Here is a 23,983-nt window from a genome sequence, read left to right as displayed (position 1 = left end):
TGGCACAGGGGTGAGTTTACATGCTTGGTACGTAGTGTGTTCCATCAGTAATTAGGTGAACTGATATACAAACTCATTTACAGGGAAGAGGAGAAGGGTGTGCTGACAAAACCTGACAGTGAGGAAGAGGACACAGGGAAACAGTCTCCCATAGCAACAGGGGACGGCGTGGTGACCAACAGCCACACCTCACGCAGCTACTCGCGCTCTCTGAGCCACATTAGTGAAAGCAGCGCTGATGGTATCGTGTTGACGGACAGGTCAGCCGGCGAATCAGGGGAGGTGATGTCTTTGGCCTCGGGGATCTCCATCAATGACATTGAAATGGAGATGTCCAGCAGAACTCCCGAGCCGCCCAGCTCTGTCGCCACGGACACCGCCGTGTCACCCAGGAAACTCGGCGCCGTTGAAGAAAACGCAACAGCTGATGATGTCACAGATCAGCTCCCAGTCGGGATGGAACAGGATGCATCCAGCTCTGTCCTCGCATCCTCCTCCCCCAGTACGGAAGGAATGAACTCGAACACTCCATCACAGGCGAGCACACTCCAGCACCTAGAGTGCAGCACACTCCCACAGAGCGGGGATGTGACATATGTAGCCCGGCGGGTGCCGGTGGAGGAGGTGATGCCGGGTGCAGATGCAGACTGTCTGTCCAAAGAGGGTGATGGTCCGGTGGACTGCGGACTGGAGGATGCCCTTGGCTCTGTAGTGTCCACTCTGGATGATTACAGGGGACAGTTCCCTGAGTTACAGCTGCTGGAACAGGAGCTGAAGCTGCTGCAGGTTACACTGAAGGTGAGAACAGAGCATGTGCGAGAAACAAGAGAAGGTGGGTAGAGTAGCCTGAAACAGCACTGAAGTACAGGAAGTACAGGAAGGACAATTTGTCATCAAGTGATGTGATTGGTGAGTAACTCAGTGAGTAAAAGAAAAAATACAGGCACAGTGCTGTTTGTTCATTTAACACTGACAGGACACTGACAGGACACTGACAGGACACTGACAGGACGTAGACCAGACCATGATCCCAGTCTGTCGAGTGACATCACAAAAATCCCATATATGTATATACAGCACATACATGTGTGTATATACGTATATATCCATATATATCTTTATTTTTTAAAATGCATGCAGTGAGTTCAGGTGAAATATGATGACATCAGATTTAACATCAGTATCTTTATATAGTAAGAACTACATTCTATGTGTGAGGGCTCTCGCTTCTTTTTCAAGTTACTGTTCATACACACATGCTTTCACATACATGTGGATATGAACACACATACAGCTCATTCATATTTACACAGACACAAATGAATTTTATCTGCTGTTCTTTATCTACGTCAGTGACAACATGCAGCCTGTGTGTGCTGCTGTGTGACCGTGTTATCAGTGTTTGATATTAAGGTGGAACCAGCTTTGTGTAATCAGACACAGACCTGGTGTGTGTGTGTGTGTGTGTGTGTGTGTCTGTGCATGCGTAATATATTTTCTATTTTCAATCAATTGTGGGTACAGAGACATACGTATGTATCTGTGTGTGTGTGTGTGTGTGTGTGTGTCTGTGTGTGTGTCTGTGTGTGTGTGTGTGTGTGTAGGGCGGCAGGCACAGCCGTTCACCCAGCGTGGTCAGCCTCACCGTGGAAACAGCTCTGGGCAGCTTTGATTTCCTCAACACGTCTGACTGGGAGGAGGATGAGGAGGAGAAAGGTGACCGGAGGAACAGAAGTGGCAGGTCAGTGCTGAGAAATAAAACCAAACCAAACTCTCAGGAGAACAAATTACGACAAAAACATATATTACATGCATAAGATTAGCTTAAGACATGCACTATATCTATCTATCTATATCGAGTAAATAACCGTCGTGCTATTGTACAGTTTTATTTGTTCATTGTAATCAGACACGCTGAAGAATCTCAGGTGATCATTGCAGGGTCTTGCTGCCATCTAGTGGAAATCTATTGTATTGTCACTGTATCTCATATAAACTGTTCTGTTGTGGCATTTGCAGCTCTTGAGATTCTATGAGCAGGTTGGAAAAATCTCATGCTTTCATAACTTCCTCAAAGTAACAAAACCGCCTTTGAAAACGACTGCACAGGATTTATTTTCTGCTCGATGTCACAAACTTCGACCTGATAATGGCTCTAGAGAAAAGGCTCAAGTTATTAAAATTCATCCTGAGGGGAACATGAATGTCTGAATCAAATTTCACAGCAATCCATCCAATATCAAAGTTAGAGATATTTCACTCAAACTCACAAATGTCGGCCTCATTATGGTACTGGAAAAATGCTTTGGGGGACCAGATCAAATATCAGATCCATCCAGTGGTATTTCAGAGCAAAGTGATTTGCTGACCAACACACACAGACCCGCGGTGTCCTTCCCTGGAGCCGCTAGTATATCTAAAAAGAATTGAATAAGGTTTTGGCAGATGATATGGGTCAGAGGTCAGAGTAGAAAATAGCCAGTGAAATTTCCCAGCTCTCAGACAGAGAGTTGGAGCTGCTGCAGGACAGAGCGACGGTCTGCTCAGGTCCAGCTGGAACACAATACAAACACTCCTTCTTTACTATAGTTTATCAAATAACCTGAACTGCTGATCCTAACAGTGTTAACAGGAGCTTCTCATCACAAATCCCTCTTGTATGTGTGTAGGTCTCTGCAGGACAGAGGCTGGGACAGCCCCTCCTCTCCCACCTCCCCCCTCACCACAGGCTGCACCACTCTAGACTGCTCCCTAGTGGTCCACCTGAAGAACTGCAGTGCACAGTTGTTGGTAAGAGACACACAACGCTGTCCTCAAGTCATTTCCCACGCTCAGATAGAGGCTTCTCACTGCCTTAATGCACACGCTTATGTGACACTGTTACCTTGAATTCATTCTGTCAGGGTTCCTGCTTTGCAGTGATGCTCGCTGTACTAATGTACCTTGTTCTGAAGTAACAGATTGAGGAGCTATAGCAGTTAAATTAGCACTTGTTACAGCTGTGTTTACAAGTATTGAAGTAGAAGTATTGTTTTTAATGGCAGCTGTACATAGTAGCTGTGATTATCACGAGTGTACCTGCTTTGCGTGAACTGACATACGATGACGTTGACGTCCGTAGCGTCTGGGAATGTTCGGTCCTCTGCGGTGTGGAGAGATGTACGCCTTAGACAAACTGCTGCGAGAGGCTCGAGTGCTCGAAATCATCCGACGCATCACCAAGGACAACCCAAGACGTCTCAGACAGCCCGCTGAAGGTAGGTTAGAGCACCTGTACATCTGCAGCCATCACTTTTACAGCAGCTCATCAGTCACAATGGTAACGATCACATTGGTGAAGTATTACCCTGTGACAGCGACTTACATCCATGATACACACAGAGATCAAATTAAAATCAGCATGTGAGACAAGCTGCTTTTTGAAAAACAAAGTGCTCAGTGAATCACAGTGCATGTTTCCTGTTATTTAAAGAGGTGAACCTGGTACGTGCTCAGGTAATTTATATTGCTTCTTTCAAGAGCAGGTGTAATAAAGTGCTTCACAATAAAAAAGAAAAACTAAACCAAGAGAATTAAAATAGAAAAATTGCATAAATCTAAACAAATGGGTGTTGAGCTGCTTTTTAAAGGCGTCAGCAGTGTCCACAGATCCTAAGTCCAGTGGGAGAGAGTTCAGGAGCTGCAGCTTCAGAAGCACAGTCTCCTTTTGTCTTGAGCCTGGAGCAAGGAAAAGCCAGTAAGCTGGACCTCAGGTTTCTTCTGGTATTATTTGGCTGCAGTAGGTAGTTACACGCTGACTGGCACATGTTCAGGGAGGGTGCAGCCGATGGCAGCTCCGCCACCTTGGAGGAACCAGTGAGCAGCTACATCAGCAAGTCCACTGAAAAACTCAATTTACCACAGTTTGCCAGAAAGTGTAAATATGGTGGTGAGCTCCCTGTGTAGTAATACACTAATATGTACTCTGTCTTCTCTCTGTCACAGTGATACCTCAGCTGGACCTGTGCCTGGGTGCTGTGTCTCTATGGCAACAGTGTGTGGGGCAGGGCAGTGTGTACAGCGTCTCTGCTGACAGCTTCCTGGGAACGCTGTCTACATCCTACTCCAGCATACTGCCTGAGAGGACCAGCAGCATGGCCGACACAGGTACAGTAATCTGTGTGTGTGTGTGTGTGTGTGCGTGCGTGCGTGCGTGCGTGCAGCACATGTTAGAGTGGGTGCCATGTTAACACGTGCGTGGTTGTGTGCGTTTGTCTAGTTTTCTTATGTCTGGTGGAGCGAGTGCTGGACCAGAGGTTACCACGGCGGGGCAGCAACAGAGACGGAGTGATAGTGACACTGTTCCAGCTGTGGAGCTACATAGAGGCCAATGGCATCAGCGACATGGAAACACACATCACGGAGCTGGCAGAAGAGGGTAACACACACTCTCTCTCTGACACACACACACACACACACACACACAATGATCAGGTGCAATAATCAGTGCTGACCTCCTTCCACCAGTGTGGCTGGTACAGAGGCTGGCGTCGTGTGACCAGGATGTGATCGTCCACACTCTGCGGCGTCCTGCAGAGTGCAGCCTGAGGAGAGAAGGACTTCATGCTGTGGCCAAATTACTGAAGGACCCACGAGGCAAAGTGTCAGCGTCTGCCAGCTCTGTGCTGAGAAGCCTGGCCGCTCAGCCCAGACAGAGAGAGCAGGTGAGAGGAGGCTGCACAGAGTGTATTCATCTGTGCACAGCTACGATTCACACACTGTCACCAAAATCTAGCTGAGGATGTTCCGTATTTATAGAACTTTTACACGCTTCCTGTATGTACATCAGTGCTTTTGTTCTGTAGTAAGATTAAATCATCATAAGACTTCAGTCAAGCAAACACATTCCATTGGACAGCGATATAAAAAGAAGCCAGCAGCAGCCTCACACCTGATGTATGAGGGAGTGTAAACGCTGTGTGTGTTCTCCTCCTCAGGCTTTGGTCAGCTGTCTGGAGCTACTGGAAGACGAGAACGTGGACACCAGAGTCTGTGGATGCAAGGCCTTAGCTTGTCTGAAGGTAGAAACACATGCAGAGTTTGTGCTCTTATCCAAACCTTCTTCAACATGTCTTCATCACACTGACTTCTGTATTCCATCTGCTGTCTTTGCAGGCTAAAGAAAGCATCGATCAGTTAGTGTACCTTTGTCGGACCGACAAGGAGGAAGTCCGAGATGCTGCCAAACAAGCGCTGCTGGTGCTCGGTAATAAAAACCATCATATCTGTCAGAATGACAGAACAGGCTTAACGAACAGGCTTAACACTGGTGCATGTGTTTAATGTGTGGGATAGTTAGAAGATGCTGTTTTGATGACTGCAGACTTGAATGGCAGTGTGGGTACTGTACTACATGGCTTTGCCATTTAAAACCTTTAACAGAAAGAATTTTTAAATTCGGTTCTAAAACAATCTGGGTCATTGAAATGAAGCTAAAGTTTGTTGTTAGAGGTCTGACAGCAGAGTTTCTAAATAAAGACTGAGATGAGTCTGTGGATGGTCCCACCCAAATCCCAGCAGTGATGTCAGTGGGTGTAATGTTGTCATAGGATCAGAATCATGAACACATGACAGCTGAGAAATAATTAGTCTTAAATGACACTGAGTGTGGTGGGTTCAAATTTCAATATGTATTAATGTTGCCACATAATGCACTTCCTGTTTCTTACCCACTGAAACTATGGCAACTAAAATATTTGCTTTTTTGTATTTTTTCAAACATTCATGTTTTTTTAATTCATTCATTCACATTTTTTGTTGTTTTTGTTTCTTGTGTTTTTGTTTTTTTCAAATAAGACACCAACTGAGGCAGAAATAAGAAATATCCATCTTTCTTTTCCTGCCTGTCTGACGTTGTCCAACACAGATGTCTCTGGAGAGGACTGGTGCATTCATTCATTCATTCATTCTTTTATTCACTTTTTCCATTTTTCTGTTGTTCCTCCGTTCACTGTATGGAGCAGGGGAGGAGGGGAAGATGGCCCACAGACACGTGGAGACGTCTCAGGACAGCATACCAAGACTCTTCGCTCCGGGAAGCATGGCCAGCACAGCTTTCTAAACACAACACACACACACAGACACACAGACACACAGACACACAAACACACACACACACACACACACACACACTGGGTCAGAGCAAAACCACAATGAATATGATGTTTTGGCTCAGTGTCACGAGAATATACAATATGCCGTTCCTCTACCCCATTACTGATACTACAGCATACAAAGACAAATATGATATATGCTATACAGTATGTACACTGTCTGAGAGGTGGCAGTAATATTCACTTCCTGAACAGCACCTCTGCTTAACACTGGGCAAACATTTAAAGTCAGTAAGCTACAGATACACCAGGTTGTGTTTACCAACCTGTGGTAACTGCTCTGAGAAAATCGGTGGGACTGTAAAGATGCTGGGAAGAATGTACAACGTGAGCAAGACTGAATGGAAGGATGGAAGAAGGGAGGAGTGGAAGGATGAAATGGATACTGAGGGAGGACGATGTGGAGGAGTTAAGGGGACAGAGAGGGACACGTCTGCACCTAAGTCACATTCTAAGTCAGACTGTCCTTGCTATCACAGTCATGTCCCTCTATGGTCCAAACACAAAGATATTATTTTCAGATAAGTTAGGAAAAGTCCAAAAGCTACTTCAAGCCGCTTTATCAGGTGGTTTCTGTTTTCACAGCCTACTAAACGCCAAACGATGTACAATAACAATAATACAGCCCTCAGCTCGACCTGAAATACTTTCTGTGATGGAAGCTGCTGTCTCCAGTTTAGGCTTAAAGCCTGTTTGAACAGTCCTGCTCCATGTGGACAGCTCGTCCTGTGACGTGTCTGCAGACTCAACATGAATAACACTAAATGACGTTTCTCGTACAGCTCTGCCTTCACTGTCGCCATCGGCTCTGCTCGTGCATGCTCGTTTCAGTTTCTGCCAGATGGCTGTGATCACCTGCCTGCTGTAGCAGCACCAAGGCTGCAGTCAGGATCACTTCAGAGTCAAGTCCAAACCAAACTAAGACCAAGACCAAGAAAAAATCAATTAGTATTCAGAGCAAACATTCTCACACAATGTTATAATCTAACTATTAAAGTACGATGTGTGTCTGTGCACAGAACACACCTGTTTCTACTGTTCTTAAACAGTTCACGTCCAGTGGAGAACCTTAAATGGTAGAAAGGTCAGCACTAAGCTGTCGATGCAAACAGTCCACAGAGGTGACCAGCTTCTGTTGATGACGTACAGTCTGCAGACCTAACCCCAGAGGAGCTGGTTCTGAAACAGTGTCGGGATGAACTTTCTGAGCAAAGTTTCATTTTTACGTTTAGAAAGAACATCAGGAGTGTGTTCGGCTGCTGGATGGATATCATATAGCATATAAGTATAAACCTAGGTGTATAAAATGACAGTGAAGAACAAAGAATCAGTTTGTTCTCAGAACACAGACGCTCTGAAATGATTGATCTCATTCAGATGAGTTGCTTTTTCACTGCAGGAGCAACGAGCCGATTGTAGAGACAGTGAACTCACTTCGATTCACAGGGACAGGAACATGACTCTGAACTGTAGGTATTTGTTGTTCCCATCTGTTATGGCTGTGACCGTGGTAGCATCACTGCACTCAAGCTTCCAACAAACGGGTTCGTACAACGTGTCGTGTGAATTCATTTAAAGGCAAAAGTGTTACTGTTACCCGTTCTGCTGCCTCCCACCACCTCCCTCATCTCACTCCAAGAACTCTGCATGTTTTCTCTCTGTAGCTTCGACAGTGAACTGTACAAAAAGGGACAATGTGCTCACTCTCAGACAGTCTCTGCGTGAAGACGTTCATGGTGTTGCGCCTGTCTTCGGTACAGACAGTGACAGAGGAAGGAGCTGGACAGAAATTGTCGGTTGCTATAGATGGTTTTCAGACGCTGTCAGAGCGACGAGCACCTTGTTTGAAGCGTACTGAGGCCTCCAGAGGTGCGGTACAAAGCCCACAGCCCTGCTGCAGAAATGCATGCTTAAGTGAATATGAGGCTTCAGCAGCCTGCTCTCTGCAAAGACTACTTTTTGTTCCTGCATCAAAAAATATATTTAAAAAAAAAAAGCAAAGCAAATATGGAATATATGTTGCAGATTTTTTATCTTCCATTGAAAACCAGCACTTGTCTCCACTGAGCTGAACAGTAAACCTGAAAATTAAAACTTAGATTTAGAGGTCTGTGTCGGAGGAGAATCACACCCTGGGAAACAAAGAAATGAGACTTTTATTGGGTTGTACTGGGTGATGTGATGAGAAAGACTTAGGTCGTGTGTTCTTCCTGGAGTCCTTCAGCCAGTGGCATTATAAAGTCACCTGTACCAGGTGAGCTGTTTGTGCTTCACTGTGTCTCAAGATGAATTGTGGCTGATGCTGGAAACCCTGGTTACCATAGATACAGCAGCTCAGACAGCTGTGGTCAACAGCCAGCAGCATGTTTCAAACAGATGTTTTTGCTTCCTGTCCGATGTCTGCAGCACTGCTACCACTGGCTTATTAACCTACTGTGAAACTGTCTTCCAATTCAAAAGATAAAAAGTGAAAGCTTTTCATTCTGTGTCCTGCAGGCCTTCGTGTGTGATGTTGTCATCTTACTGGCAGCAGATTAAAAAGAAAGCGTAACTCACACTGTAGTTTTGTATAAAGGTTTGAGACTGTAGAAAACTTCTGTACAGAGGATGGTTTAAGCGATTCAGTGCCATTACTCTTTACAATGATGACATATCTTATTCTATTCTGGAAACACATATAACATGACTATATGCCACTGGAATTTAATATTCTGTGATTGTAAATTGTTTTTATCTAAGAGTCTTCATTTGTAAATGTATACTTTATTTTATGAGATGCATTTTTACCATTAAGATTATTTTCAGTCATTCGACCGGTCAGTTTGATGAACGGATTCATTGAATGACATTAACTGAGTGGCACTTAACTGTACCACTGACATACCTGCTGTAAATGGGGTGGCATTCTGTGTGGAGTCGCTGAAAAGTTGCATTACTGTCACGTGCTGCTGCAGATGAAAGACAGATGACTAAGACAGACCTGTCCATCCAGGTCTGGGACCAGTTTGCTTTAAATTCAGATCCATGACAGTTGAACCCTTAATAATCAACTGTTTCTGGCTTTTGGAAAGAATAAGAATTTTCATTTGTCTGTGTTGTTTAACTTGTGGTATCATCAAATGTCTGAATAGGAGGAACTACAATAGAACTGGATTGAATTTCAAGTAAACTGGTCCCAAATATAAGATCATAAATTATTAAAGGGCAATACCGGTGTTTTTGCATGTTTATGCCATTTACTACTAATAACATATAAAATCTTTACAGTGTCGCTGACCATTTTCCAAAATAAGCACAGCAGGCGGAACATTGAAAGCCTTCATTTCTGATTATTGACCTTATTGAGTTGGATTGGATCTGCAATTTGTCTTTCGGGAAACTCTTTCTTTAATCAGTGTGGTTGCTGCAGTTCATTTCCATTCCAGTGCATACAGTAGCTTATAGATTTAGATTATTGAACTGTGCTTATTTATCCCCACAGGCAGCCTCTGGTTTCCCTTTATTTAAGCACAGCATCATCACTATACACATCATTTCTACAACAGTTCTGTAACCAAATTTAACTGTGCTCTGGGGGATTCACACTACAGGCTTTGGTAAATGGAATAAAGAATGTGGTTTTTAGTAAATGGATAAAGAAAAAAAGATGCAAAAACACACAAGGTATTGAACAGCCATTGTTTCCCTCCCAGTCCAGCAAGCTGCCCACACTGGGTTTGACCAGTATCAGTGAAAATGCCAAAATGTCCATCCCCAGTGACGTCAGCTGTTCCTGTTTATTGTGACCTTGTTTGATTCGTTTCATAGTGACACTGCTGACAGTGATGCTGCCACTCTGCCTTTGTGATTTCCTGAGCACTGTTACTCTAAGCTCATCTCAGCCCGATGACTGATGATAGTATATCATTGGTGTATTGATGGTGTATAGACGTGTCCTGGTTGCATACTCTATAATAATTCTGTGGTGTGAAGTTGATGAATTAACAGTGTTGATTGTGCACTTTTCTGGCTGTAAAAAAAATTGTACAGACAGGAAAGAAATAATCGATGGATCCATGAAAATGTGTTTAAACATTCATGTTCCCATCAGGATGAACTGTAAGAACAAAGATGACCCTCTGACTTCTTCTTTAGCGCCATCATCAGGTCAGAATTTCAGTTTGTCCAATTGGCTTATGACCAAATACCTGCTACATTCCCATCAGTCTCAGCTGTACTTTATGTTTAGTAAATGTTAGCAAGCTGCCATCCTAGACATGTTCACATGCTGATGTTAGCATTTAGCTCAGAGCCCTGCTGTGCTTAAGTAAAACCTCACAGAGCCACTAGCATGGCTGCAGACTCATACCACTGTACACTATTGATTTTTTTGTGTACCAACAGTCTCCGTGATCATCACACAAAAATGTCAAGATTTTAGTCTGACTGCAAAACAGGAGTTAGAATTACTGTAGGGAATGCAAATGGGACACAGCTTTGGTCTTCAAGCAGAAGGGTTCAGGTTCCCTATGTACAATGTGCCAACCCTGTTTACTTTCCTTAGACTGAGCTAGACGTTCTCAGCAACACTAAAGCATAGAGAGAGTCTACTTCGTTAAGACTGTTATGAGAGACAAATCAGCAGTAGCTGTTAAGAAGACTAGGGCCATGGTTTAAAAGCATTTATGTGCGTTATGACTGCTAAGATTAAAGTTTAAAGATTAAAGTCAGAATCCTCAGATTTATGTCATAAATAGGGTTTGAATAATTAGAATCTGGCCAGAAAAGTTAGAAACTTTTTTCTTTATGAACTCTGAGTTTAATCTCAGAGCAGGAATTTTCATATAGCCCTAACTCTCTTTTATGCACCATAGATGCATATTTATTGAAAGCAATAATGAATTATTAATGTACTGTTGTGTCCCTGATGAGAACTGACATTCAGATATTATTTTCAGTTGTCAGAGGAAGGGGTGATCAGAGAATCAGCTGGTTGTGTTTTGTGTTCAATCTGGGTGTTTACCTCTTGAATACAGTATATTATAAGCAACAGGCTGCAGTGTCACTGGAGTCATTATATAAGACTGATGTCATGTTGGGACTTACTGTTTTTAAATATGATTTCTACCACTGTAATGTATTGCAATGTATTTACCACTATTACTTTCTATAGGACAGCAGCAACCTGCAGCTATACCTCTGCATCCATAAAGCATCTCACAGTGTTTAAGTGCCTCAAGGTTTGATTGTAACAGAGATGCAACAAGACATAGATGAGATACTTAATTTAAGAGTGAAGAGAGTGGAAAACAGTGGAAAACCACTGTAGCACATTATACATAAATATATATAAATATATTATTTTTTCCACAAGCTTGATAAATTGTGCAGCATTGGACACAAAATGTTTTATTCTTTTTTTTTCTTTTCTAAAATATATTTCCAGGTATTCTGGTGTCAAATATATACAAACTATTAAAAAATGTGTTTAAAAATTGTCTCATGTACCATTGTGTTTCTTAATTATATCACGACCTGCTTACACACATACACAAATAACGCACACATGTATTCTGGCTGAGACCTGTCCTGCACAAATTTTAGTCAGAGATAGTCAGACAGTTGTTCGAGGCTGCGAGGGGACATCAGCAGACTCTACATCTTCTCAAACAGTGATGCTACAATGAAGGACAGTAGCTGTTAGTCAGCTCAATGTCCTCACTAAACAGATGTATGTTTTGTTGGGTTGGTATGAAATATGAAGAATATTTTTTCCCAAAGAATACAGGATATGATTTATGCTGCGTTCACAAAATTTTGTGGAAGTGTGGATGCCCTATTGAAAGTACAAGACATCTTAGCTCAGCTCAGATATGCAGGCAAATCATTCAAGCATTGATTAATAATTGTTGGATGTATGTGATTATACATTCAAACCAATTTCAAACTTTCAAAGGCACTGAATAAAGATTTCCTGTGACTTTGTGACATACAGTATCAGCCAAGCTACTACTATTAATTTGCCATGGCATTAAATAGATTAACTCACGTCATTTTAAATAAATCAGTGTTTTGTTTTATTTGAAAGAACCATCATTTACAACGTTTTCAGTTGTCATCCGTACTCTCAATGTACACTTTAACACGTCGAACTTATTTTCTGCTCGGGGAAGTTAATATCTCCGAGGGTCGTGAAAGCAGCCCTATTCCTAACACTGTGATAAATGGCCCTCAATGTATTCCAACGGGGCGCCCCTCCTGGCCAATCAGGGTGTCTGCAGCAGCTTCGACACCACCCCCCAGCGGCCGCACAGGCGCACTGAGCTCGCAACTGCCATTTTGTGGCAGAGGCTACTCTGCTAAAGCGGGAGAGGGATTAAAACAAACTGCGAAGAAGCCTGCATTTCTTGCCAGCCCACCAAACTTTGTAGCAGAGACTCTGTGCTTTCGGCCGAGTTAAACGGGAGGAGAAACACACTAAAAAGAGGTAAAGTATCACTACTTTTCTGATAAGGGGGGAGTTTGCAGGATCTTTAATCGGCCTCTAGGTGTCACGATGGGGCTCTGGGTCCGGGCAGCTCGTCGGAGAGTGTTTGTCTCCCTCTATCGTTATTGAAAAACCCGTCAAAATACGTTTAAATAACCGAAGTTCTAATAAATGTATACACAGCCCACTGCATTTCACACGTATCTGTGAAAATATCGTCGAGGATAAGTTACGAATACTCCGTCGATTTGGTTGGAGAGTTTAGGCCAAGGCGTCCATTTTCTCTCTTCTTTGTTTCCCGTCTTTACAGCCTTGACGACATGGAAACTGGCGGGTTTAAGTTATCGCCCACAGCTAACGTTAGCTTGTTTGCATTAATATACTCAAAGTGTAATACAAACGAACGTTCCTGTGTAAATGATAACAATACTATAGGATTGTACACAGATAGCGCAGCTGCATTTTACCCAGCAGATGTTACTTTGACTTTTAGCGTGTTGCATAACGTTAAACGAGATTTCTGTTTGAAGAAATCCATGTAGCAACTGACGTTAGCTAACGGTTAACTAGGTTAGCTCGGATTCAAGGCCCTTCCCCACCCAGTGCCCTCAGTAACGCTATAAACAAAAGTGTCGAAAGCGTCCGAATACCCAAAAGTAACCGGACCAAACGTGCGTGTTTGTGTTTCATTTAGCAGAATCATCAGTTATCGCTTCGACTACTGTTGAGATTGAAGACACTTTAGGTAGCTTTCTTGGTAGCGAAACACACGGAAATGGTAACGTTAAGGCCAGTGCGGAAAAGAGGATGACGAGGCATTCACAGCAAAACGATCCTCGGTGATCACAGCGGCCAATGATTCACCAAGACCAAACACACGATTTGTGTTCTCCCAGACTCTGCTATCTCCCATTATCGAGCACTGCAACTCTTCTTTTCTCCTGTAACCGCGGCCGTGGTCGGAATTGGCAGTTGTTGTTGCACCCGTCGCCCGCTTGTCTCTTATTCTAAGCCCACCTAGAGCCTCATAGCCACAGATATATATTACAGCAGAGAGCTCCCTCTACGACTCGGCTTGGAGAGCTACAAAAATACCGCTATATAAATGCTGTGCAAGGAGGCGACAGTTGCCCAGCCGGGCGCTAAGTGTCTTTGGCGTGTTGAGATAAATTTGTTGTGCCATAAGTCAAAGTATCTGTGAAGGCCTGTACCAGAGCCTCTTCGGCTTCCACCTATTTAGCAACATAAATACAGATGGAAGCCTGCACACAGCCAGATGTTAGGCACTGTCACAAACATGTCTGTGGAGCTGTTACTCTTCTCCTGCCACTAATCTCATACAGTTTACATTTGCCAAAGTGTTTGTATTCTAGTCTGTTAAAGACCAGAATGCAACTCTAATGTTTACAAGTGAATTGAGCAAATACAGTGACTGCTACATACACTGAAGAGTCCATCTTATTTGGTTGTTCATGTAAATATCCGTCTCATCCGAAGCATAAATCATGCAGCTGTAACTGGTACATGACACAGGCAGGATCCAAAGCTTGACTGACTGTTTGACAAAGTAGTGAAATAGTTTTCCTCGTTCGTTCTACCCAGTGAGGGCGGCACTGTCTAAATGCAGACCGTTTTTCAACTGCCTGTTTAATCCATGTTGGACTGACACCCAAAGCAAACATCGAACACTCTCCTGTGTGTGTGCACATCTGTAGCTGGGGTATTCTCTGCTGCTGAGCTGGAAGAATAAAAAAAGGAGGAGAGATTTACAGGCAGGTAGAAGCCAGAAGCCTGAGGTGAGCACAGCTGTTGACATTGCCAGAGATGTGTATGGCATTAAAATCTGTGACTGTGTGTGAGAGAAGTATCACAGTGTATAAGTGCAGCGGTGTAACATATCCCTCTTCCCTCCCTCAGGTTGACAGGGACAGTCAGGTAACAGGCAGTTGATTCAGCAAAGCTCAGGGCTGTCAGCAGCAAAGCAAAGGGAGATTGCCATTCCACAACCCTGCAGTCCACAGCCCGGTGTACAGAAATCATGAAAACAATTCGTTTATCCTTTCGGTTCCAGGTAACGCTAGTAGTGTTAAGTGCCAGCAACTGTGCAACGAAAGGTTGTGTAAAATATGTCACACTTACCACAGATCTTCCTTTAAACACACCTTAACTTGTGGAGCAAAGCATGTAGACAACCAAAGACATCAGCCAGAGAGACTGAGATTCAAAGCAGTTGAACATAGAGTGAAACTGAGTTCTGTTAGCCAGCTACGAGTATATATTGAGAATATATAGTCACCCCTGACAAGCATAGGCCACAGTTATCACGAGGTGTTCTGCGTTGTCTTGTAGCTTTTTAAACAGTTGTGTGTTGTTCCTATGCCATTTTCTTCACAGGAAATTCTGGAATTCTGGAAAACCAAACTACATATGATTAGTCACAGAGTGGTGTTTTTTTTGTTTGTTTTTTGTTTTGTCATTGTATCGTTATTTCAGATTTTGATGTTAGTCCTTCATAGCTAAAATTTTCCTTTTATAGCTCCACTAGCCAATGGTGTGGGATCATTAAAATTAAATACTCTATCCTCTAACTAATTTAGACTGTGTGGTCATGTAAGAGAGGAGGAAGATTTTTTCTTGAGGACAAGAAAGGGGAAAACTTCAGACATAATCTGGGTCAGTGTTCAGCTCCATGTTGGGAGTTAAGAGTTTGGGATGAAAAAGTCTGCAGGTTTATATTGCAGCAGCAACCACTGTGTTTTTTGAGGTTTTAATCAGTTAGCTGTTACGTGTTGAGTTCAGGGAAAATCCACATATTCACACCACTGTCATAAAACCATCATGGGTTCAGTGGATGGCTTAAAAACATGGGGGTGATGTAACACGCTGCTAGATAATGTTTGTTTCCACAATGTCATGTTTCAGTTCCTACCCAGCATGGACGGAGGGCCAACAGAGGGTGTAGGGGTGGTGGAGGTCCCCGCCAAAGACTTCCCCTCCATCCAGGCTGTCCACAGCCAGGATGCCATGGTTGCTGACCTCCTCCAACAAGCTGCACAGGCTGGGGGCGTGGTAGAGGGGCAAGCCGGAGTCGTCCTTGAACAAGGTTCGTACTGACTGGACACATGATCTCACAGTCTAATTGTAAACAGAGCATGGAGTATTCTAGATGTCTGTTGCATCTCGACACATTTTTGTGGACAGTGCGGTCAAATGTTATATCCCCAGCGATGTTGTGTTACAGGTCATGGGGACGGAATGGTTGCAGCCACACAGGCTCAACAGCAGCTAATGGAAGCTGGGGTCGGGGTTGGTGTAGAGGGCGGAGCAGGGGTTGAAATGATGGTTATGGACTCACTGGATCCCACCCTGCTGCAGATGAAGACAGAGGTAAGGTCACTGTTTAGAGCTCTGCACCACATGATGCTGGCGTCATGTGGTGTTTCATTTGTGCTGATATTGCTGTAGTTTTATCTGTCACATGCAACTGCGTGTTGCCTCGCCCAAAATTTCATGGAAAAGCCCATTAACGTGAAGTTGATCTGCAGGTAATCGATGCTGCAGTGGGGGGATCATCGGCGGCGGTGGGTGTGGTTGGAGGGGTAGCTGGTGCCTCTCACCAAGCAACTGTAACAACAGTGGACCAGACTCAGATCATCACACTACAGGTGGGTGCTCGTTTGAAGCTGCTTCACATCATACCATCCTCTGGCTGTTTCATCTTTTGTGTCTCTGTAGTGTTGAGAGAGCAGGATTCAAGCTGTCTGTAGGTGTTCAGGTTATTCCTCAGATGCTTCGTATCCACTCTCAACTCTTGAACTTGTCCTAGTGGACACCCTGTATATTACCCAGACACGTGTGCTGACCCTCGGTCTCTCTCTGTCCTCAGGTGGTAAACATGGAGGAGCAGGCAGCTTTGGGTCTTGGGGAGCTCCAGCTGGTCCAGGTGCCTGTTTCTGCCACCACTGTGGAGGCCCTGCAGCAAGGCACCTTTGTGGACACCACTGCTATGCCAAAGGACGGAGACCCAGTCATCTGCCACACCCTGCCGCTGCCTGAGGGCTTTCAGGTACACAGACAGACATACTCATTGGTCAGGCTTTAACTCAGACATACCACACTAATGCATCTGAAAATTAGCAGCTGCATCGCTTGCTGTTTTAGGGCCCCTGGCAGAAATGCACTTCATTACATAATCTGTTAGTTTTCATCAGCTGGAAAGTGAGCGACTGCTTAAAGATTGTTCTTCCACATTCACACACTTGAATTTGGGACTCGGGATATCTCTAGATATCTAAAGTATTCAGACTGCTTCACTTTGTCATAATGGGTTATTGTTTGTAGACTGATGGGCAAAAACTTTTATCCTTTTAAAATTAAATCTACCACACGATGAAGTGTGCAGAATGTGACGTGGCCTAAATAATTTCTGAAGCCTCTGTATATATTTTTGGAAACAATAATTCCATAATTTCATTTGGTACATAATGTCTCACTTGCACCTGCAGAAGAAAACCTCGCAAACAATATCAAAATCAGTTCATTGACAAAGCAATTATTGGATTCGATGTGTAGGTAGTTAAGGTTGGTGCTAATGGGGAGGTGGAGACAGTGGAGCAGGAAGAGGAGGGAGGAGAAGCCCACCCTGAAGAGGAGGAAGATGAGGAGGTGGGGAACCAGATGCTGGAGGAAGGGGAGGATGAACCCATCCAGCCTCCAAATGATGACCCAAACTGGGCTAAAGATCCGGACTATCAGCCTCCATCTGGAGCCATCAAGAAGACCAAAAAGGTAAGATAGCTGCACGGTGTGACTTTCTGTCACTGGGGGTGAGAGATTCTTCTCTGTACTTGAACTGGACTTGTACAACATAAAATGGGTGTGTTTTAAATTTTCCAAAAAATGTGACTATTTTTTTTTTCAGGGTAAAAAGAGTCGTCTGCGTTACGCTGAGGGAGATAAGGACATGGACGTCAGTGTCTACGACTTTGAGGAAGAGCAGCAGGAGGGCCTTCTGTCTGAGGTCAACGCTGAGAAAGTGGTGGGCAACATGAAACCACCCAAACCCACAAAGATCAAGAAGAAAGGTGAGACACTGCTGTCTCCTGTCAGTCACTGCGTGTTCAGAGCTGGTTTGTTCTGGAACACTGAGTTTAGTTTTGTTTAAACATGTTATTGTTTTCCACTCAGACAGTGGCCGTGAGATTTTGATTTAAAAACCGTTGTTGAATGTTGTGTGTTAGGAGTTAAGAAGACGTTCCAGTGTGAACTGTGCAGCTACACCTGCCCCCGACGCTCCAACCTGGACAGACACATGAAGAGCCACACGGACGAGAGACCTCACAAATGTCACTTGTGTGGAAGAGCCTTCAGGACGGTCACCTTGCTACGAAACCATCTCAACACACATACCGGTAGAGACCAACACGTCTTTATATAAACACGAGAGTCCGGTCAGGAGACAGAAGAACGAGTTGAGCTTACAGGTTTCTGATTTCTTCTTTATGCAGGAACTCGTCCACACAAGTGCACAGACTGTGATATGGCTTTTGTGACGAGCGGAGAGCTGGTTCGCCATCGTCGCTACAAACACACACACGAGAAACCTTTCAAATGCTCCATGTGTGACTACGCCAGTGTGGAGGTAAGATGGCTGCTTTAAGTTTAATGTATTACAGATGCATTGTTTTGTTGTAGTGTTCTGTTGGTGACCGTGAGTTTGTGTGTGTGGATGTTGTGTAGGTGAGCAAACTAAAGCGTCACATTCGTTCCCACACCGGCGAGCGTCCATTCCAGTGCAGTCTGTGCAGCTACGCCAGCAGAGACACATACAAGCTGAAGAGACACATGAGGACACACTCAGGTAAAACTCACAGCTTAAGATTTTATTTTTTAAAAGCAGTGAAATAGTTTTCAGAGATAAAGGAGCAGTGTGGTGTGTTTTTATTATTTCTATCAGAAGGGTCAGGAGTAATTTGAGCTCCTGCTAAATCCCTGTCCCATGAATTGTTCAAATCTATAATTCTAGGGTAGTTCATAGGTTGTTGTTTATTCAGAAACATCATCTGAACAGTGGTAAACCTGTACACATGTTAAATCTTCTTCTCAGGAGAGAAACCTTATGAGTGCTACATCTGCCACGCCCGATTTACCCAGAGTGGAACCATGAAGATGCACATTCTGCAGAAACACACGGAGAACGTGGCCAAATTCCACTGTCCACACTGTGATACTGTGATTGCACGCAAGAGTGACTTAGGTAAAACAAACACACGCATACACACACACACACACAGTTTACTTTGCAGTGTTGTTTCCTTCCTGTAATTTTTTAACCTTGTACGTCTCCAGGCGTCCATCTTCGTAAGCAGCACTCGTTTATTGAGACCGGAAAGAAATGTCGCTACTGCGACGCTGTTTTCCACGAGCGCTACGCCCTGATCCAGCATCAGAAGTCCCATAAGAATGAGAAGAGGTTCAAATGCGACATGTGTGACTACTGCTGCCGCCAGGTCTGTACGCCGATATCTGTGTTGTGTTATGTAGAGTTACCGCTGGGGACGTGGTACTGGGCAGACAGGCTGACAGGGCCTTGCTGCTAGCATAATAAAATGTAATGATTATAATGAATATATAGTAATGGCTGTGTAACTGTGGTGTGTCGCATGCTGTGGGATCCAGGAGCGCCACATGGTAATGCATCGTCGAACCCACACCGGAGAGAAACCATACGCCTGCAGCCAGTGTGAGAAGACCTTCAGACAGAAGCAGCTCCTGGACATGCACTTCAAACGCTACCATGACCCCAACTTCGTCCCCACCGCCTTCGTCTGCCCCAAGTGTAGCAAGACTTTCACTCGCAGGGTAAGGACACTTCTCTTTTAGCTTTCATACGCGTGTGAATTGTGATGGGATTGAGCGTACGCTAATACGTTCTAAAAGTCAACAGACTTTCTAACAGCATGTTCTTGTAGAACACCATGGCACGCCACGCTGAGAACTGCAGTGGTGAGGTGGAGGATGCCGAGAACGGAACTCCAACCCCAAAGAGAGGGAGAAGAGGAAGGAAGAGGAAGATGAGGAGCAGGAGAGATGAGGATGACAGTGGTGAGAATTGGACGTTGTATGCGTGGGCACACAAACTGTGTTGGCTCAGCTCTGATTAGTCTGTCTGACACCTGTCTGTTCTGGATTCAGAGGAAGACCACATTGAACCAGACGAGGAGGAGGAAGAGGAGGAGGGTGACGGTGAGGATGAATCATCACTGCTACAGGAAGAGGAGGAGCCAGAAAGCATGGAGCTGGACCAGGCCCCCGCCGCCATCCCTGTACCAGCCCCTGACGAGCCACCGGTCAAAAGGAAACGGGGCCGACCCCCGAAGAATGCCCCCAAGCCCCCTGCATCTGGCAAATCAGTCAGGGTGGCTGCCAAGACAACCGCTTCTGGTGAGAAGGCTGACAGGATGTTAGTTACCAGCTGAAGTTACAGCAACATATAATATTCGAGTAGTGTATTGGCAAACACATGTGCTGTGGCTCAGAGATAGTAATTCTGTATTTAGTGTGGTGACAGTTGACCATGATCAAACTGCAGACTGGGACCACTGGAGCTGGTGATAATCACTGGATCTTACACGACTTCTCTGAAATACAGACGAGCTGAATATAAATGAATAAAGTTCGTCCTTAATCACTTACACAGAAACATTCAGGAAGGTTAGTGTGTCAGAGGCTGTGAAGCTGTGAAACTGAAGCTAACCAGTAATTACTGCATTTCTGCCAGCCACACTGTCACGGCTGGTAGGCTGGTATTGTTTTAACCTTAACAAAAAACAAAAATCGAAACAGACTAAACGAACGTCTTTGTTGTGTTTTGTAGCTGCCGCCATCATTCAGGTGGAGGATGAGAGCACTGGAGCGGTGGAGAACATCATAGTGAAGAAGGAGGAGGGCGACGCCTCTGCAGCAACACCTCTGGAGCAGGGGGTAGCCCTGACAGTGGAGGGGGTGGGGATAGATGGGGAAGGGGTGGAGACTGTTGAGCTGGCTGTGAATGAGGAAACGGCAGCCGCCGCCAATGGTGATCTGACGCCAGAGATGATCCTCAGCATGATGGACCGGTGAACGCGACACACAGCCGCACACATGTAGCCAGACTATGTCTAAAATTGGCAAATACAAATTCGCATCTCCACATCCTCGGCCTTCACCCCGCGCTCCATCTGTGTGTGTGCTTTTAGCGGCAGCCATTTTTTTCTCCTTTGGAGCTGCTGCAAAAATGGTAATGGCAAAAAACAGCCATGCACAGAGAAAGCAAACTACATGTAAATACTTACACAGTAACACACACACACACACACACACATCCATGTATGTCAGCCTGCACACTGAGGTTTATGGCTCTCATACACACACACACACACACACACCAGATCCCCCTGCACACATCTGCGTCATCTCCCACGTCACTTACAGATATCGTCCATGCTAATGACTGCTCACTGCTCTTAAATGCTTTTTTCAGTTTGAATGTCCTCTGAATGAATCATTGTGTATTTTGCTACTCGTGTCTACCCAAAGCCACATCCTGTGTCAGTCCCTGCCCACACGTTCGGCAGTTGATGTTCAGCCGGAAACCAACTCCTCTCTATGTTGCTCTGCCGCAAGGAGTCATTGTTTGATCTACCTTCTTTTTTTCACCTTGTTTTTCTGCTGTCCTGCCTGAGGTTCTTGCAACTATGCTGAATTTGCAAATTTCCAAGCCTTTCATTTGTGTATATAGAGATATAAATGTAGTTTTTCCTAATGAAGACGTAGTATATGGTACTTTAGTTTGCCTCTGAGATATCCCTCGCTCTCAGTCATTATGATCTGTATATTTTTTTTCCGCCCCCTCAGAGTATGACCTTCCTCCTTTGCCTGTGTAAGCACACAGTCCAGGTTGTGGTGTTCTTAGTTGGCTCTTCGTACACTGAGGCTTTTTATAGTAGGAAGCTGACAGAGGAATTCTTCTTTTTAAAGGAGTGAATGGGCAGATGAACAGAAGCCAGTGGTTTCTGTTCAGGTCTCCAGTCCATCTGTTTGACATCCACACTGCCAGCAGCCGACCGTGTTCTGATGGAAACTAGCCCACGGTCAGCTCCTCAGCTGAACCTGCAGAGTTTGAGATGAAGTTATTTTTGGACCGTTCCCTGTTTTCTCCCACCTGTCACTGATGCAAGATATTTATCATTCACGGCTGACGTTCCTCCTCCTCCTGTTAGACGGAGAACATAGAGAGTTTGCCGTCACATAAACTGAAAGATCCCTGCTGGTTGGAGAGTTACAGATAATCCTGATTGGTTAAACGTTTTACTGTAGATGTGGTTTCGAACATTCCAAATGCTTTGGTTCATATGGAATTATGTCTATGCATTTCAGTCATGTCACTTGAAGTAATCCGCTGTTAGAGCCTGTCCGATGAATCAGTAAAAGATCACTTATAAATGGCGTCATCACAGAGTTTGTCCAGCAGAGGGCGCTCCGACTCCATCGTTTCCAATCCTCTGAGCACCATCACAGCCGAGCAGGCAGTGTCTGCATGGTAGGATGCAAACTGGTTAGTGAAGTACATCAATACATTGCTGGAAACTTAATGAACAGCAACACACACACACACACAGTTACAGCGTCCGTCGGGCTCTGATCAGCAGTAACTAACTCAGACGTTGTTGTTCAGCTTCTCTTTACTCTGAATGTTTCACAGCCTCGTTCATACTGTGTCTGGAACAGTTATCAAAGAGCTCCACCCTCCCCTACAGTAATCAGTGATCGCCAGCCGTGGCAGGTGATTTGCATGTAAATACATATTTTAAACTCTTTTGCTTTTTTGATTTCTTGTGAACCTTTTTAATGTTTTTTAAAATAGCTGATTTGGAGACGTGTTTCCGTTGGTGTGGTGAAACATGTTGGTACCTGAGCCTGTAAAAAGGTGATTTGCAACACGCAAACTCTCCGTCGTGTTTCCTCCCACAGATGAAGCATCTTAACCAACCAAACTCAATTGAACTAATCGGAATCACGTTTTTTTTCTGTCTGTATTTTGTTGCTCGTAGACATTTTGTACCTGCTTTGATACTGTTTTCATCGCTGGCCGTTTTGCAGCGGCCACTGGGTTTTCTCTGCAGGTTGGTTGGTTCAGTTCAGTCGTACGATAGAAGCTCTGTCTCGTTCTGTTCTCCTTTCACCTTCGGCCCAAACATACGAGGCCAGTTTCATCTATGAAGGAACAAGAGGTTTTGAAGATGTTCTGAAAGACAAAACTGTTTGTTTCCAAAAACCTACTGAATGAAGTTCAGCTAGTAAATTGTGTGTAATAACGACAACAGAGAATTCTTGTTCTTTTTTCTTTTTTTTGACAGGTTTTAATACTGTTTTTAGAAGGAGGGCAGTTTTTTGGAAGCTGTGTATTTTGTTTGCTGTACTATGATGTGATTGGTTAATCCAGAGGGCTAATCCACACTGGTCTCCGCCTTGGACTGAGGCCCTGTCAGCCCAGCTCCTGCACTTCCACTAGCCCTGGGTGGTCCTTGTTTATTTGCAGCTGGTACTAAGGGATGTCCTAACCTTGGCCCATGCCAGTCAGTCCAAACATCAGAATGATCCCTGGTGTCTTTTGTTTTTCTTTTGTTTTTCACTAAAACACAGGATTAAAATCTCGTGTTGATCGAGGTTAGAACAAAAAAAAGGAACCTTCATCTCAGCAGATCGTTTGATTTGAGTCTCCTGAACATGTTCACCTGCACCACAGAGATATAAAAGCTCTGCGGTGCTTTGATTTCCCTGTGACAGTTTGACCACAGGTCAGGATGGTCGATACGTGGCCTTCCTTTTATTACAGAGAGAACCTGTCTTTGTTAGGTAGAACCATCTGTAACAGAACAGTTTGGTGCTCAGCTCTGTAAAAAATGAAGATCCATGGACAGAGAGATGTTCACAGAAAGGTGTTTGTGCTATGACACAGAGAAGGTTCGTCCATCAAAGTGACGCTGTAACATCTGGAAGAATCACTGAGGAACATCTGCTGCTGCCAGCAGTGCATCACGTTACCGTTCAGCAGGCGGACGGATGGAAGGTGGATGTTCTCATGACAGCATCGTTTTTCTTTGCTCATCGCTCGTTTGTTTCGGCAGAACTGAGAGAACAGCTGGAAGGTTTAAACACATCCCTGTTTTAAGACCAAGAAAAGAAAAGAAGCCTCTGTCATGTTGTTTGGAAGCTGAGACTCTGTACAGCTGATGAAAAATAAAATCCTCCTAATGGGCCTACGACCGCTGCAGGCGTCTCCTCTTTCCAATGAATGATGTGAAGTTTTGTAAGATTGTGACAA

General features: G+C 44.4%; 2 protein-coding genes across 5 annotated transcripts in view; both read left to right on the top strand.

Annotated features, from left to right (window-relative positions):
* The window catches only part of ripor1 (RHO family interacting cell polarization regulator 1), a 41,539-nt gene extending 29,910 nt beyond the window's left edge, over positions 1-11,629 (top strand). For 2 of the 4 annotated variants that reach the window (XM_041038279.1, XM_041038277.1), the window contains exons 15-24: positions 84-798; positions 1,605-1,741; positions 2,670-2,790; positions 3,122-3,257; positions 3,985-4,146; positions 4,259-4,417; positions 4,507-4,703; positions 4,977-5,060; positions 5,155-5,245; positions 6,003-11,629. In XM_041038279.1, coding sequence (XP_040894213.1) covers positions 84-798; positions 1,605-1,741; positions 2,670-2,790; positions 3,122-3,257; positions 3,985-4,146; positions 4,259-4,417; positions 4,507-4,703; positions 4,977-5,060; positions 5,155-5,245; positions 6,003-6,100 — 1,900 coding nt within the window. In that variant the 3' untranslated portion in view covers positions 6,101-11,629. The remainder of the gene's footprint in view (positions 1-83; positions 799-1,604; positions 1,742-2,669; positions 2,791-3,121; positions 3,258-3,984; positions 4,147-4,258; positions 4,418-4,506; positions 4,704-4,976; positions 5,061-5,154; positions 5,246-6,002) is intronic. The other 2 variants (XR_005894087.1, XM_041038278.1) reach the window with 2 other exon arrangements.
* An 840-nt stretch (positions 11,630-12,469) lies between these two features.
* ctcf (CCCTC-binding factor (zinc finger protein)) lies at positions 12,470-23,367 on the top strand. The gene is made up of 16 exons (XM_041038067.1): positions 12,470-12,618; positions 15,541-15,721; positions 15,860-16,005; positions 16,164-16,283; positions 16,505-16,684; positions 17,191-17,406; positions 17,540-17,702; positions 17,859-18,029; positions 18,126-18,259; positions 18,358-18,478; positions 18,725-18,874; positions 18,967-19,127; positions 19,297-19,479; positions 19,590-19,722; positions 19,813-20,061; positions 20,495-23,367. The coding sequence occupies exons 2-16, from the start codon at positions 15,553-15,555 to the stop codon at positions 20,737-20,739; spliced, it is 2,541 nt and encodes an 846-aa protein (XP_040894001.1). The 5' UTR covers positions 12,470-12,618; positions 15,541-15,552; the 3' UTR covers positions 20,740-23,367.
* Positions 23,368-23,983: the final 616 nt, after the last annotated feature.

The sequence above is a fragment of the Toxotes jaculatrix genome, chromosome 5 (assembly GCF_017976425.1).
Source record: "Toxotes jaculatrix isolate fToxJac2 chromosome 5, fToxJac2.pri, whole genome shotgun sequence".
Lineage (NCBI taxonomy): Eukaryota > Metazoa > Chordata > Actinopteri > Toxotidae > Toxotes > Toxotes jaculatrix.
The sequence above is the reverse complement of the archived record's forward strand: the minus strand, read 5'-3'. Positions and strand labels throughout refer to the sequence as shown.